The 17,662-nt window shown below is 46.2% G+C and overlaps 1 protein-coding gene across 1 annotated transcript in view; it reads left to right on the forward strand.

The window, feature by feature from the left end:
- The first annotated feature begins 67 nt into the window (after positions 1-67).
- Positions 68-17,662, forward strand: part of ino80 (INO80 complex ATPase subunit) — a 79,383-nt gene continuing 61,788 nt past the window's right edge. The window contains exons 1-10 of the mRNA XM_038962692.1: positions 68-152; positions 1,782-1,853; positions 2,107-2,306; positions 5,009-5,160; positions 5,417-5,484; positions 5,699-5,839; positions 6,858-6,978; positions 7,210-7,415; positions 8,809-8,862; positions 9,058-9,261. Coding sequence (XP_038818620.1) covers positions 2,149-2,306; positions 5,009-5,160; positions 5,417-5,484; positions 5,699-5,839; positions 6,858-6,978; positions 7,210-7,415; positions 8,809-8,862; positions 9,058-9,261 — 1,104 coding nt within the window. The 5' untranslated portion in view covers positions 68-152; positions 1,782-1,853; positions 2,107-2,148. The remainder of the gene's footprint in view (positions 153-1,781; positions 1,854-2,106; positions 2,307-5,008; positions 5,161-5,416; positions 5,485-5,698; positions 5,840-6,857; positions 6,979-7,209; positions 7,416-8,808; positions 8,863-9,057; positions 9,262-17,662) is intronic.

Raw genomic sequence — 17,662 nt, forward strand, 5'->3', positions numbered from 1 at the left:
GCTCCCTCAGTTACAGAAAGTGGCCGCCTCTCTGCTGCTGTCGACCCAAAGCTCATAGACTCACTCGTTGCCTAGACCCGCCATCTTGGAGTCAGAGAACTGAGAGTCGGCAGCAGCTACGAGAGAGCGCAAAAGGGGGACACGGGGCCAAGGTGAGAAAGTGTTTTGGAGGTAATATGGTGAGGGAGCAATGGGGTAAGATGGCCGGGAGGGAGAAAGAATTAGATCGCGGGGATCCGAGAACAGAGGCTTCTGAGACGACCCTCGTGTCTATTCAAGGGGACGGATAGGTGCTGGAAAGATTCCTAGGCCTCGCTGTAACAAGCCAAAGTTGCTTATCCATCAAAATGAATTGTATTACTAAAATACTCATATGTCCAGAGAAGGTGGTAGCCTTAAAGGGGCAGAACCCATTTGAATAACTCAAAGAGTGAGTGGGAACTTCATACCTAATTAATTCAAATGACCAGAAACGCACCAAGATTGACAGTTAGCCATTCAAATGTAACAAAGGCCGGGTTAGCAGACAGTCAAAAATGTCAAAGCTAGCCTGCTCTTTGAATAGGAATTCAGCTGGCCAATGCCCGTTCTAACCACAACATAATTACCTTGCTAACGTAGCTGCATACCTTGACCCTTGATATACATGTCTATCGTGTGTTGTGTAGGTAGCTAGCTAACGTTAGCCAGCTAGCTAACATTTCATACAAGCTTAGCTGGCCCACACTGCTAATACTTGGCGCGAGCTAATGCTAAGTGCTAACAGGCTACGGCTAGTAAGCTAAATAATGGTAGCATCGCACTTGCAGGCTAAACGTTCATTTAGCGTTAAACTAGCCAGCTAATTCCCCGTTCAGTTAGACAGCTAGCTAGCTAATTTAACTGAACATTCATCAGTTGTGCTTTGCTCAGAGTGTTTACTGGCAGGCTAGCTACATTGTAACTCAGGTTAGCTAGATTGTAGTACAGTGACTTGATTCACTTTGCAGACACCTGATCTCATTATCACTCAATCATCTCTATGATTGAACCATTAAGTAAAGCCATAATAACCCACATTTTCCCACACCTGCAATAGACATACAAAGGATCCCCTTGAATTAAATATGTTTCTGTTTATATAAGTTACCTAACAGTCCAATATTTTTTACAGGGTAGTGGGAATCAAAGTATTTACATCCAGATATAGGTGTTATGTGGCATCAACCTCTTACTCCTGTGGGGATTTGTGGACATTTCAAACTAGTTGTGACCATTTAACCTTTATTTAACTAGGCATGTCAGTTCTTATTTACAATGATTGCCTACACCGGCCAAACCCGGACGACGCTGGGCCAATTGTGAGCCACCTTATGGGACTCCCAATCACGGCCGGTTGTGATACAGCCTGGATTCGAACCAGGGTGTCTGTAGTGACGCCTCTAGCACTGAGATGCAGTGCCTTAGACTGCTGCGCAACCCGGGAGCCCCATTAATGAGTCCATAGGTTAGGTTCATGATTGGGGTCAAAGGGGTACTCTAAGACCCTTCTTCCCCAAGCTCAGATTTAAGGTCTTGAAACATTAAAAACAAAACATGCCTATAACTTAAGCATATTTAGACTCAATTTCCTCTATCGACTGTTCAACAAATTTAATCAGTTCAACATAAGCTCTTCCAATCTGATACATGAAAGTGCTTGAAGGTCCACTCCACAGAGGGAATACGCTGATTAGTCAATTTTGACAGCTTTGATTGGTGTGGTGCAATGTGTGACTTGTGGCTCTTTCTCTCTCTTTCAGGCCTTTTCACATCTTCTGAACTGACCGTTGTGATTGGAGATAATGAGGATATCCATATCCCACATTAGAAAGGTTCCATTGTTTTGTTAATTTATGCACAAACATATGTCAGTCTTATGTTGCATGCAGAGACTAGCTGTCAGGAGACGACATGGAGGTCCTGACTGAAAAACACAAGAAAGAATCTTTAGCTCTAATATTACAACTTCCGCTCTACCCCCCACATTGGTTCTCTCTCTTATCACTCTCCATCTAAACCCCCTACCTTTCTCTTCCTCTCCCTCTCTCCCCCTTTTTCTTTTTGTCCTCCCCTTCTCTCCCCTAGTGAGTATCCCTACCTAGTAGGGCCTACAGGTCTCAGTCCTCCATGGCGTCTGGGGCTGGGCAGGCAGAGGCCGACGATGGGGCAGCATGGTCGTCATCAGGCCTGGCCAAGCCTCTTCACCTTCAGCACCTGGAGAGATCCCTACGCCTTGACAGCTTCCTTCGCCAGACCGCCTCAGTCTTCAACAGAGACCTATCCAGGTAAAGTACAGTTATACAGCCCCACTGTGGTGTTGTCATAAAACCCATAAAACCTAGCGGTCAAACAGGCAAATGGTTACAATTGTTTTTCTACCATTTATTTTTCACATAAGGTATTTTAGAAACATTTAAAATAAGGGCTGTGTTTCGTGCTGGCTTACCCTGGCGTGATGTTTTGATAACCATGTAAATCTCTCGAAAAAGTTGACTTTTATCATTATATTTGGCTCCCCATGGGAAAAATGACTGATAGAAAAATGATTGTAACCATTTCCCTGTTTGGGCGCTAGGTTTTATGGGTATTATGACTCATAGTGTGGTACTCTATTTATAATGCAATATAACAGAACAGATACCTATTCAGGTAATATACCAGTGTTTATCCTATACTCATTTAGCAGCGGAGCCCCGCCACTGCTAAATAGTTATTTAAAAAAAAAAAAAAATGTAAACACATATTTCGACTGAGACACGCATGGATACCATTTGTATGTCTCTGCGTTCAGTTTGAAGGTTTACTGAACACAAATATAAATGCAACACAACATGCAGCAATTTCAAAGATTTTACTGAGTTACAGTTCAGAGAAGGAACTCAATCAATTGAAATAAATAAATTAGACCCTAATTTATGGATTTCAAATGAGTGGGCCTGGGAGGGCATAGGGGGAGTTCCTTACTAACTAGCGTTAGCACAATGACTGGTAGTATATGGGAACAGCTAGCTGTTAGCAATTGCACTAATTATAGTTAGCAACTTCCTTCAAACTGAACGCAGAGACATACATTGTATGCATGAGTTCATCTGACTCTTAAAACTGCAATATGTCACTTTATGGGCGACCCAACCAAATTCACATAGAAATGTGAGCTATAGATCTGTCACTCTCATTGAAAGCAAGTCTAAGAAGCGGTAGAGCTGTTCTATGTGCACTACTTCTATAGTTCCTGTTATGTTTAGTTTTTGGGGTCTTTTACTTTCGTTTTTTTGTACAACAGCTTCAGCAGCTGAAAATGCAATGATTCTCGACACCCCTCAAACTCAAAGCCAGTTCCACTTCTTTCTGTTTTTCCTTTGTTCCCCTCTAATCAGGGACTAATTTAGATCTGCTAACCAGATGGGTGCAATTAATTATCAGGTATAACAGAACCAGCAGGTGCCGGACCTCGTAGGGCAGGGGTGTCACTCATTCCATGGAGAGACTGCTGTCTGCTGGTTTTTCCTTTCAATTAAGACTTAGACAACTAGGTGAGGGGAGTTCCTTACTAAGACCTAGACAACCAGGTGAGGGGAGTTCCTTACTAAGACCTGGACAACCAGGTGAGGGGAGTTCCTTACTGAGACCTAGACAACCAGGTGAAGGGAGTTCCTTACTGAGACCTAGACAACCAGGTGAGGGGAGTTCCTTACTGAGACCTAGACAACCAGGTGAGGGGAGTTCCTTACTGAGACCTGGACAACCAGGTGAGGGGAGTTCCTTACTAAGACCTAGACAACCAGGTGAGGGGAGTTCCTTACTGAGACCTGGACAACCAGGTGAGGGGAGTTCCTTACTGAGACCTGGACAACCAGGTGAGGGGAGTTCCTTACTAAGACCTGGACAACCAGGTGAGGGGAGTTCCTTACTGAGACCTAGACAACCAGGTGAGGGGAGTTCCTTACTAAGACCTAGACAACCAGGTGAGGGGAGTTCCTTACTGAGACCTAGACAACCAGGTGAGGGGAGTTCCTTACTAAGACCTGGACAACCAGGTGAGGGGAGTTCCTTACTGAGACCTGGACAACCAGGTGAGGGGAGTTCCTTACTAAGACCTGGACAACCAGGTGAGGGGAGTTCCTTACTAAGACCTGGACAACCAGGTGAGGGGAGTTCCTTACTGAGACCTAGACAACCAGGTGAGGGGAGTTCCTTACTAAGACCTAGACAACCAGGTGAGGGGAGTTCCTTACTGAGACCTGGACAACCAGGTGAGGGGAGTTCCTTACTAAGACCTAGACAACCAGGTGAGGGGAGTTCCTTACTAAACCTAGACAACCAGGTGAGGAGAGTTCCTTACTAAACCTAGACAACCAGGGGAGGAGAGTTCCTTACTAAACACAGACCTTAATTCATCAATCAAGTACAAGGGAGGAGCGAAAATCCGCAGACACTCTGCCCATAGTGGACGAGTTTGACACGTGTCGTAGGGCAGGGTTTCCCAAACTCGGTCCTGGGGGTCCCCCCTTGGTGAACCTTTTGTTTTTTTTTGCGCTAGCACTACACAGCTGATTCAAATAACCACCTCATCGAGCTTTGATTATTTGAATCAGCTGGATAGTGCTAGGGCAAATTTTAAATGTGCACCAACGGTAGGCCCCAGGCCCCTGCTCTACACTGTACTTGCATGTTTTGTCACATAAACTGAAATTAGGTGAACTATTAGAATTTTAACAACCAGGAAATAGCTCATCTTTAAAAAAAATATATATATTTTTTTGCGTAGTGCACCTTTTTAATTGCCAAAATCTTGCACTATACCTTTCAGATCAGAGTGACGAGTTACAAGTTATTTTTGTAACAGAGTGAGCAGTTGTGTGAATGACAGCCACGAGCGCACAGCCACCTTATCAATAAAATAACAGCCTGGAGTAGATGTTGTTTGTGCTTTATGACGTGACTAGGATGACTGTGGGCTCATGTGTACGTGTTTGTCATATCACAGTGATGACAGCGACGATGGCGGATCAGGGGAGGGGCCTTCTCTGGGGCCGGTCAATCAGCACGCAGCCTTGGCGATAAAAGAGGAGTCATGTGACCTGGATGAGGAGGGGCTTGTTACCGAGGGCACCACCCTCAACGGAACTCCATCACAAGGTGAAGGGGCGCTTAGGGAGAGTTCACCTGGAACGGTCAAATAGTTGCATGTACCCTCCCAGCTGTTGTGTGTATATATATTCTGATGCAGGATATGCTTTAGTAGGGATCTGGATTCCAAGGTGTCATCTCAGATTAATGCCCAACATTGGCTCCATACCAAGTGCAATATCCTGGATCCATATCCAAAATCTCACCCAGATCTTTATTCAAAGACATTTGATTTTATCTTTCACGCTCCTTTTATTCTCCACAGAACACAAGGAAGACAAAGCCAGTCTATACAACTTCTCCAAACTGAAGAAGAGCAGGAAATGGCTCAAGGTATTTTTCATTGATTCATGATTGAGTGTGTTAACGTTCAGGGCTGGTTTCCCAAACACAAAGCCTAGTCCTGAACCAAAACAAATGATCATGTTTTTTAGTCCAGAACTAGACTGAATCTGTGTCCAGGAAACCAGTCTGTAATGGTGTATATAAGAGAGATAGTGGGTGGATGTATCTGAATTGTTCTCCCCCGCACTCCCCTCCCTCATAGAGTATCTTGTTGAGTGACGACACCAGTGAGTCAGACACAGAGGACTCGGACTTCAGTCTGTCCAGAGAAGAGCTACAGGACATGCTCAGACTGCACCAGTTCACAAGGGAGCACCAGAACAAGTTCCACAACGACAGAGAGGTACACACACACACACACACACACACACACACACACACACACACACACACACACACACGTCTAGACATACACACAGGCATGCATGTGCATACACAACTATGTTATTACTTGATGTATAGCCACACGACCACCACTGCAGCCACACGACCACCACTACTATTGTGCTCGTTGTGATGGGATTGACTGAACAGTGATGACTCTGTAGCGATGTATAGAGGTTTGTTTTTGCATGGACATTACCATTGAGGGCTTCCACCATTTTAAAGTAGGCAACTGGTTGGGGATTCCTTATAGGTTGGGAGGGATCAGCCAATGATCAGAGCTTGCCTGAGAGGAGAAGGGCATATGGAGGAGTGCATCCACTATTGGAAACCAATGTGACATTTTTGGGGAGGCAGGCAGCCTAGTGGTTAGAGGCAGGCAGCCTAGTGGTTAGAGGCAGGCAGCCTAGTGGTTAGAGGCAGGCAGCCTAGTGGTTAGAGGCAGGCAGCCTAGTGGTTAGAGCATTGGACCAGTAACTGAAAGGTTGCTAGATCGAATCCCCGAGATGACGAGGTAAATATCTGTCGTTCTGCCCCTGAACAAGGCAGTTAACCCCACTGTTCCTAGGCCGTCATTGAAAATAAGAATTTGTTCTTAACTGACTTGCCTAGTTAAACGTTAAATAAAAAATGGAAGAAAAAAAAGTGCGTTGTCTTCAAATTGGTTTGCTTAGTTTGTAAATTGGCATTAGTCTTTAACACCCCGCAATCTAGTGGCCACAATAAATGAATGACATACAAGATGTGGTTCAGGACTCCAGCCCTGCAGGGGGTGGTATATCACCAATATTAGCATTAGACTTTATTTTCAAACATCAAAAGAAGGAGAAAATTGACTACATTTTAAAATGGCAATAGCCATAAATGGCGCTGCCTATGTGGTCACAGTCACCATAAAGGCACAGATACAAATTTGACATCTCTATCCACCTGCTCCTCTAAATGCCAGTTTGTAACCCCCTTCCTCCTCCTCTCAGCTGCAGCAGTACCAGTACTATAGTACGGGACTGCTCTCCTCCCAGGACTCTTTCTATGAACAACAGCGCCACCTGCTGGGCCCCAAGAAGAAGAAGATCAAGGAGGAGAAGAAATTCAAGGGTAAGAAACGCAGTTTATTTACTTATTTATAATTGTCTTTCTTTGCATTGTTTGAATGTGTCTTTTTATGGATGATTGTGCCCACTAAACCTATTTGATTTTTTTTTTCTAGAGGGAATCGTATAGATTTTTAAAATTGCTACTAGTGAACAGGTTTACTTGCGTCCTGGAAAATGTCACATTGGGTTTCCAATAATGGATGTGCCTGTCCATATTCCCTTCTCCTCTCAGGCAAGTTAAAGAAGGGCAAGAGGAAAAAGAAGAGAGGGGAGGGAGAGTTCTCAGGCGAGGGGCGGCCGCATGTCACCAAGATCTTCGCCAAGTTTTCCCATGACGCCCCTCTTCCCATGTTGAAGAAGAAACACCTGACCGTAGAGCAGCTGAACGCACGACGACGCAAAGTCTGGCTCACCATCGCCAAGAAGGAGTGCCCCAAGGTACGCTGGGTAGTGTAGTCTGAGAGGTCTACAGGAGTCAGAATGATAACTATAGGAGTGGATGTAGGTGTTTGTAAATCTGTGAGTTGTTGTTGTGAACTGTCCTCAGTGCTGATCTGGGATCAGTTTCCATCATAATGAATAGTATTATATGGACAGATCCTAGGTCAGAATCAATAGGATTATATGGACAGATCCTAGATCAGAATCAATAGGATTATATGGACAGATCCTAGGTCAGAATCAATAGGATTATATGGACAGATCCTAGATCAGCATCAACAGGATTATATGGACAGATCCTAGATCAGAATCAATAGGATTATATGGACAGATCCTAGATCAGAATCAATAGGATTATATGGACAGATCCTAGATCAGAATCAATAGGATTATATGGACAGATCCTAGATCAGAATCAATAGGATTATATGGACAGATCCTAGATCAGAATCAATAGGATTATATGGACAGATCCTAGATCAGAATCAATAGGATTATATGGACAGATCCTAGGTCAGAATCAATAGGATTATATGGACAGATCCTAGATCAGCATCAACAGGATTATATGGACAGATCCTAGATCAGAATCAATAGGATTATATGGACAGATCCTAGATCAGCATCAACAGGATTATATGGACAGATCCTAGATCAGCATCAACAGGATTATATGGACAGATCCTAGATCAGAATCAATAGGATTATATGGACAGATCCTAGATCAGAATCAATAGGATTATATGGACAGATCCTAGATCAGAATCAATAGGATTATATGGACAGATCCTAGATCAGAATCAATAGGATTATATGGACAGATCCTAGATCAGCATCAACAGGATTATATGGACAGATCCTAGTTCAGAATCAATAGGATTATATGGACAGATCCTAGTGGCTCCCGAGTTGCGCAGCGGGTCTAAGGCACTGCATCTCGGTGCTTGAGGCATCACTACAGACCTTGGTTCGATTCCAGGCTGAATCACAAGCGGCGGTGATTGCGAGTCCCATAAGGCGGAGCACAATTGGTCCAGCATCGTCCGGGTTTGGCCGGTGTAGGCCATCATTGTAAATAAGAATTTGGTTCTTAACTGACTTGCCTAGTTAAATAAAAAATACAAATAAATCCGAGATCAGTACTTGCACTCTGAGCTGCTTTGTGGATGCTGGCCCTGATCTCTGATTAAAGGATATCTGAGAGGGACTAACGTTGATATTTAGAGCACGTGGATGGGTATGAAGTAATGTATTCATGTGAATGGGTATGAAGTAATGTATTCATGTGAATGGGTATGAAGTAATGTATTCATGTGAATGGGTATGAAGTAATGTATTCATGTGAATGGGTATGAAGTAATGTAGTCATAATTGCATAATCTTTCTTTAGGCGTTCAAGCAAAAAGCATCAGCCAAGAACTTTGTCCTTACAAATGCCAAAAAGGTAAAATGTTTTTACGCTTTTCCTGACCTATTAAAAGCTGGTGTCTGTATGTATAGATGTTTGAAAGAGTATCCCTGTGTAAGTGTCTCTGTGATTTACCTGAGACATATCCTGTGTGTCGTTTTTCTGTATATTTTGCTGCATACTAAATGTGTGTATGTTTTCTCTTCTCTTTGTTTGTGTTCTCGTCTCCAGCTGGCCCACCAGTGTATGCGTGAGGTGCGAAGGGCAGCCATCCAAGCCCAGAAGAACTGTAAAGAAACCCTTCCCCGGGCCAGGAGGCTGACCAAGGAGATGACGCTTTACTGGAAGAAATATGAGAAGGTGGAGAAGGAACACAGGAAGAGAGCCGAGAAGGAGGCTCTGGAGCAACGCAAACTGGACGAGGAGATGAGAGAGGTGAGACCACACTGCTCTACCACGTCAGGAACATGACGAGTTACCTTCCTGCCGTATAATGCTCTGATGTAACACACTGCTCTACCACGTCAGGAACATGACGAGTTACCTTCCTGCCGTATAATGCTCTGATGTAACACACACTGCTCTACCACGTCAGGAACATGACGAGTTACCTTCCTGCCGTATAATGCTCTGATGTAACACACACTGCTCTACCACGTCAGGAACATGATGAGTTACCTTCCTGCCGTATAATGCTCTGATGTAACACACTGCTCTACCACGTCAGGAACATGACGAGTTACCTTCCTGCCGTATAATGCTCTGATGTAACACACTGCTCTACCACGTCAGGAACATGGCGAGTTACCTTCCTGCCGTATAATGCTCTGATGTAACACACACTGCTCTACCACGTCAGGAACATGACGAGTTACCTTCCTGCCGTATAATGCTCTGATGTAACACACACTGCTCTACCACGTCAGGAACATGGCGAGTTACCTTCCTGCCGTATAATGCTCTGATGTAACACACACTGCTCTACCACGTCAGGAACATGGCGAGTTACCTTCCTGCCGTATAACGCTCTGATGTAACACACACTGCTCTACCACGTCAGGAACATGGCGAGTTACCTTCCTGCCGTATAATGCTCTGATGTAACACACACTGCTCTACCACGTCAGGAACATGACGAGTTACCTTCCTGCCGTATAATGCTCTGATGTAACACACACTGCTCTACCACGTCAGGAACATGGCGAGTTACCTTCCTGCCGTATAATGCTCTGATGTAACACACACTGCTCTACCACGTCAGGAACATGGCGAGTTACCTTCCTGCCGTATAATGCTCTGATGTAACACACACTGCTCTACCACGTCAGGAACATGACGAGTTACCTTCCTGCCGTATAATGCTCTGATGTAACACACACTGCTCTACCACGTCAGGAACATGACGAGTTACCTTCCTGCCGTATAATGCTCTGATGTAACACACACTGCTCTACCACGTCAGGAACATGACGAGTTACCTTCCTGCCGTATAACGCTCTGATGTAACACACACTGCTCTACCACGTCAGGAACATGGCGAGTTACCTTCCTGCCGTATAACGCTCTGATGTAACACACACTGCTCTACCACGTCAGGAACATGGCGAGTTACCTTCCTGCCGTATAATGCTCTGATGTAACACACACTGCTCTACCACGTCAGGAACATGACGAGTTACCTTCCTGCCGTATAATGCTCTGATGTAACACACACTGCTCTACCACGTCAGGAACATGACGAGTTACCTTCCTGCCGTATAATGCTCTGTAACACACACTGCTCTACCACGTCAGGAACATGACGAGTTACCTTCCTGCCGTATAATGCTCTGATGTAACACACACTGCTCTACCACGTCAGGAACATGACGAGTTACCTTCCTGCCGTATAATGCTCTGATGTAACACACACTGCTCTACCACGTCAGGAACATGACGAGTTACCTTCCTGCCGTATAATGCTCTGATGTAACACACACTGCTCTACCACGTCAGGAACATGACGAGTTACCTTCCTGCCGTATAATGCTCTGTAACACACTGCTCTACCACGTCAGGAACATGACGAGTTACCTTCCTGCCGTATAATGCTCTGTAACACACTGCTCTACCACGTCAGGAACATGACGAGTTACCTTCCTGCCGTATAACGCTCTGATGTAACACACACTGCTCTACCACGTCAGGAACATGACGAGTTACCTTCCTGCCGTATAATGCTCTGATGTAACACACTGCTCTACCACGTCAGGAACATGACGAGTTACCTTCCTGCCGTATAACGCTCTGATGTAACACACACTGCTCTACCACGTCAGGAACATGACGAGTTACCTTCCTGCCGTATAATGCTCTGATGTAACACACTGCTCTACCACGTCAGGAACATGACGAGTTACCTTCCTGCCGTATAACGCTCTGATGTAACACACACTGCTCTACCACGTCAGGAACATGACGAGTTACCTTCCTGCCGTATAACGCTCTGATGTAACACACACTGCTCTACCACGTCAGGAACATGGCGAGTTACCTTCCTGCCGTATAACGCTCTGATGTAACACACACTGCTCTACCACGTCAGGAACATGGCGAGTTACCTTCCTGCCGTATAACGCTCTGATGTAACACACACTGCTCTACCACGTCAGGAACATGACGAGTTACCTTCCTGCCGTATAACGCTCTGATGTAACACACACTGCTCTACCACGTCAGGAACATGGCGAGTTACCTTCCTGCCGTATAATGCTCTGATGTAACACACTGCTCTACCACGTCAGGAACATGACGAGTTACCTTCCTGCCGTATAATGCTCTGATGTAACACACTGCTCTACCACGTCAGGAACATGACGAGTTACCTTCCTGCCGTATAATGCTCTGATGTAACACACACTGCTCTACCACGTCAGGAACATGACGAGTTACCTTCCTGCCGTATAATGCTCTGATGTAACACACACTGCTCTACCACGTCAGGAACATGACGAGTTACCTTCCTGCCGTATAATGCTCTGATGTAACACACACTGCTCTACCACGTCAGGAACATGACGAGTTACCTTCCTGCCGTATAATGCTCTGTAACACACTGCTCTACCACGTCAGGAACATGACGAGTTACCTTCCTGCCGTATAATGCTCTGATGTAACACACACTGCTCTACCACGTCAGGAACATGACGAGTTACCTTCCTGCCGTATAATGCTCTGATGTAACACACACTGCTCTACCACGTCAGGAACATGGCGAGTTACCTTCCTGCCGTATAATGCTCTGATGTAACACACACTGCTCTACCACGTCAGGAACATGACGAGTTACCTTCCTGCCGTATAATGCTCTGATGTAACACACTGCTCTACCACGTCAGGAACATGACGAGTTACCTTCCTGCCGTATAATGCTCTGATGTAACACACACTGCTCTACCACGTCAGGAACATGACGAGTTACCTTCCTGCCGTATAATGCTCTGATGTAACACACACTGCTCTACCACGTCAGGAACATGGCGAGTTACCTTCCTGCCGTATAATGCTCTGATGTAACACACACTGCTCTACCACGTCAGGAACATGACGAGTTACCTTCCTGCCGTATAATGCTCTGATGTAACACACACTGCTCTACCACGTCAGGAACATGACGAGTTACCTTCCTGCCGTATAATGCTCTGTAACACACACTGCTCTACCACGTCAGGAACATGACGAGTTACCTTCCTGCCGTATAATGCTCTGTAACACACTGCTCTACCACGTCAGGAACATGGCGAGTTACCTTCCTGCCGTATAATGCTCTGATGTAACACACTGCTCTACCACGTCAGGAACATGGCGAGTTACCTTCCTGCCGTATAATGCTCTGATGTAACACACTGCTCTACCACGTCAGGAACATGACGAGTTACCTTCCTGCCGTATAATGCTCTGTAACACACTGCTCTACCACGTCAGGAACATGGCGAGTTACCTTCCTGCCGTATAATGCTCTGATGTAACACACACTGCTCTACCACGTCAGGAACATGGCGAGTTACCTTCCTGCCGTATAATGCTCTGATGTAACACACACTGCTCTACCACGTCAGGAACATGACGAGTTACCTTCCTGCCGTATAATGCTCTGATGTAACACACACTGCTCTACCACGTCAGGAACATGACGAGTTACCTTCCTGCCGTATAATGCTCTGATGTAACACACACTGCTCTACCAAGTCAGGAACATGACGAGTTACCTTCCTGCCGTATAACGCTCTGATGTAACACACTGCTCTACCACGTCAGGAACATGACGAGTTACCTTCCTGCCGTATAATGCTCTGATGTAACACACACTGCTCTACCACGTCAGGAACATGGCGAGTTACCTTCCTGCCGTATAATGCTCTGATGTAACACACACTGCTCTACCACGTCAGGAACATGGCGAGTTACCTTCCTGCCGTATAATGCTCTGATGTAACACACTGCTCTACCACGTCAGGAACATGACGAGTTACCTTCCTGCCGTATAATGCTCTGATGTAACACACACTGCTCTACCACGTCAGGAACATGGCGAGTTACCTTCCTGCCGTATAATGCTCTGATGTAACACACACTGCTCTACCACGTCAGGAACATGACGAGTTACCTTCCTGCCGTATAATGCTCTGATGTAACACACACTGCTCTACCACGTCAGGAACATGACGAGTTACCTTCCTGCCGTATAATGCTCTGATGTAACACACTGCTCTACCACGTCAGGAACATGGCGAGTTACCTTCCTGCCGTATAATGCTCTGTAACACACACTGCTCTACCACGTCAGGAACATGGCGAGTTACCTTCCTGCCGTATAATGCTCTGATGTAACACACTGCTCTACCACGTCAGGAACATGGCGAGTTACCTTCCTGCCGTATAATGCTCTGTAACACACTGCTCTACCACGTCAGGAACATGGCGAGTTACCTTCCTGCCGTATAATGCTCTGTAACACACTGCTCTACCACGTCAGGAACATGGCGAGTTACCTTCCTGCCGTATAATGCTCTGATGTAACACACACTGCTCTACCACGTCAGGAACATGACGAGTTACCTTCCTGCCGTATAATGCTCTGATGTAACACACACTGCTCTACCACGTCAGGAACATGACGAGTTACCTTCCTGCCGTATAATGCTCTGTAACACACACTGCTCTACCACGTCAGGAACATGACGAGTTACCTTCCTGCCGTATAATGCTCTGTAACACACACTGCTCTACCACGTCAGGAACATGGCGAGTTACCTTCCTGCCGTATAATGCTCTGTAACACACTGCTCTACCACGTCAGGAACATGGCGAGTTACCTTCCTGCCGTATAATGCTCTGATGTAACACACACTGCTCTACCACGTCAGGAACATGGCGAGTTACCTTCCTGCCGTATAATGCTCTGATGTAACACACACTGCTCTACCACGTCAGGAACATGGCGAGTTACCTTCCTGCCGTATAATGCTCTGATGTAACACACACTGCTCTACCACGTCAGGAACATGGCGAGTTACCTTCCTGCCGTATAATGCTCTGATGCAACACACACTGCTCTACCACGTCAGGAACATGGCGAGTTACCTTCCTGCCGTATAATGCTCTGATGTAACACACACTGCTCTACCACGTCAGGAACATGGCGAGTTACCTTCCTGCCGTATAATGCTCTGATGTAACACACACTGCTCTACCACGTCAGGAACATGGCGAGTTACCTTCCTGCCGTATAATGCTCTGATGTAACACACACTGCTCTACCACGTCAGGAACATGGCGAGTTACCTTCCTGCCGTATAATGCTCTGATGTAACACACACTGCTCTACCACGTCAGGAACATGGCGAGTTACCTTCCTGCCGTATAATGCTCTGATGTAACACACACTGCTCTACCACGTCAGGAACATGGCGAGTTACCTTCCTGCCGTATAATGCTCTGATGTAACACACACTGCTCTACCACGTCAGGAACATGGCGAGTTACCTTCCTGCCGTATAACGCTCTGATGTAACACACTGCTCTACCACGTCAGGAACATGGCGAGTTACCTTCCTGCCGTATAATGCTCTGATGTAACACACTGCTCTACCACGTCAGGAACATGACGAGTTACCTTCCTGCCGTATAATGCTCTGATGTAACACACACTGCTCTACCACGTCAGGAACATGACGAGTTACCTTCCTGCCGTATAATGCTCTGATGTAACACACACTGCTCTACCACGTCAGGAACATGGCGAGTTACCTTCCTGCCGTATAATGCTCTGTAACACACACTGCTCTACCACGTCAGGAACATGACGAGTTACCTTCCTGCCGTATAATGCTCTGTAACACACTGCTCTACCACGTCAGGAACATGGCGAGTTACCTTCCTGCCGTATAATGCTCTGATGTAACACACACTGCTCTACCACGTCAGGAACATGGCGAGTTACCTTCCTGCCGTATAATGCTCTGATGTAACACACACTGCTCTACCACGTCAGGAACATGGCGAGTTACCTTCCTGCCGTATAACGCTCTGATGTAACACACACTGCTCTACCACGTCAGGAACATGACGAGTTACCTTCCTGCCGTATAATGCTCTGATGTAACACACACTGCTCTACCACGTCAGGAACATGGCGAGTTACCTTCCTGCCGTATAATGCTCTGATGTAACACACACTGCTCTACCACGTCAGGAACATGGCGAGTTACCTTCCTGCCGTATAATGCTCTGATGTAACACACACTGCTCTACCACGTCAGGAACATGACGAGTTACCTTCCTGCCGTATAATGCTCTGATGTAACACACACTGCTCTACCACGTCAGGAACATGACGAGTTACCTTCCTGCCGTATAATGCTCTGTAACACACTGCTCTACCACGTCAGGAACATGGCGAGTTACCTTCCTGCCGTATAATGCTCTGTAACACACTGCTCTACCACGTCAGGAACATGGCGAGTTACCTTCCTGCCGTATAATGCTCTGATGTAACACACACTGCTCTACCACGTCAGGAACATGGCGAGTTACCTTCCTGCCGTATAACGCTCTGATGTAACACACACTGCTCTACCACGTCAGGAACATGGCGAGTTACCTTCCTGCCGTATAATGCTCTGATGTAACACACTGCTCTACCACGTCAGGAACATGGCGAGTTACCTTCCTGCCGTATAATGCTCTGATGTAACACACTGCTCTACCACGTCAGGAACATGACGAGTTACCTTCCTGCCGTATAATGCTCTGATGTAACACACTGCTCTACCACGTCAGGAACATGGCGAGTTACCTTCCTGCCGTATAATGCTCTGATGTAACCACACTGCTCTACCACGTCAGGAACATGACGAGTTACCTTCCTGCCGTATAATGCTCTGTAACACACTGCTCTACCACGTCAGGAACATGGCGAGTTACCTTCCTGCCGTATAATGCTCTGATGTAACACACTGCTCTACCACGTCAGGAACATGACGAGTTACCTTCCTGCCGTATAATGCTCTGATGTAACACACACTGCTCTACCACGTCAGGAACATGGCGAGTTACCTTCCTGCCGTATAATGCTCTGTAACACACACTGCTCTACCACGTCAGGAACATGACGAGTTACCTTCCTGCCGTATAATGCTCTGATGTAACACACACTGCTCTACCACGTCAGGAACATGACGAGTTACCTTCCTGCCGTATAACGCTCTGATGTAACACACACTGCTCTACCACGTCAGGAACATGGCGAGTTACCTTCCTGCCGTATAATGCTCTGATGTAACACACACTGCTCTACCACGTCAGGAACATGGCGAGTTACCTTCCTGCCGTATAATGCTCTGTAACACACACTGCTCTACCACGTCAGGAACATGACGAGTTACCTTCCTGCCGTATAATGCTCTGATGTAACACACACTGCTCTACCACGTCAGGAACATGACGAGTTACCTTCCTGCCGTATAACGCTCTGATGCAACACACACTGCTCTACCACGTCAGGAACATGACGAGTTACCTTCCTGCCGTATAATGCTCTGTAACACACACTGCTCTACCACGTCAGGAACATGACGAGTTACCTTCCTGCCGTATAATGCTCTGATGTAACACACACTGCTCTACCACGTCAGGAACATGGCGAGTTACCTTCCTGCCGTATAATGCTCTGTAACACACTGCTCTACCACGTCAGGAACATGACGAGTTACCTTCCTGCCGTATAACGCTCTGATGTAACACACTGCTCTACCACGTCAGGAACATGGCGAGTTACCTTCCTGCCGTATAATGCTCTGATGTAACACACACTGCTCTACCACGTCAGGAACATGGCGAGTTACCTTCCTGCCGTATAACTGCTCTGATGTAACACACACTGCTCTACCACGTCAGGAACATGGCGAGTTACCTTCCTGCCGTATAATGCTCTGATGTAACACACACTGCTCTACCACGTCAGGAACATGGCGAGTTACCTTCCTGCCGTATAATGCTCTGATGCAACACACACTGCTCTACCACGTCAGGAACATGGCGAGTTACCTTCCTGCCGTATAATGCTCTGTAACACACTGCTCTACCACGTCAGGAACATGACGAGTTACCTTCCTGCCGTATAACGCTCTGATGTAACACACTGCTCTACCAGTAACATATGTTTGTGATAAAGCCTGGTCGCTAAACCTGCTGTATACATGTTGTGATATACCTGGTCCTAAACCTGCTGTATGTAACTATGTTTTGATATAGCCTGGCCTAAACCTGCTGTATGTAACACATGTTTTTATAAAGC

Source organism: Salvelinus namaycush, chromosome 24 (assembly GCF_016432855.1).
Source record: "Salvelinus namaycush isolate Seneca chromosome 24, SaNama_1.0, whole genome shotgun sequence".
Taxonomy (NCBI): Eukaryota; Metazoa; Chordata; class Actinopteri; order Salmoniformes; family Salmonidae; genus Salvelinus; species Salvelinus namaycush.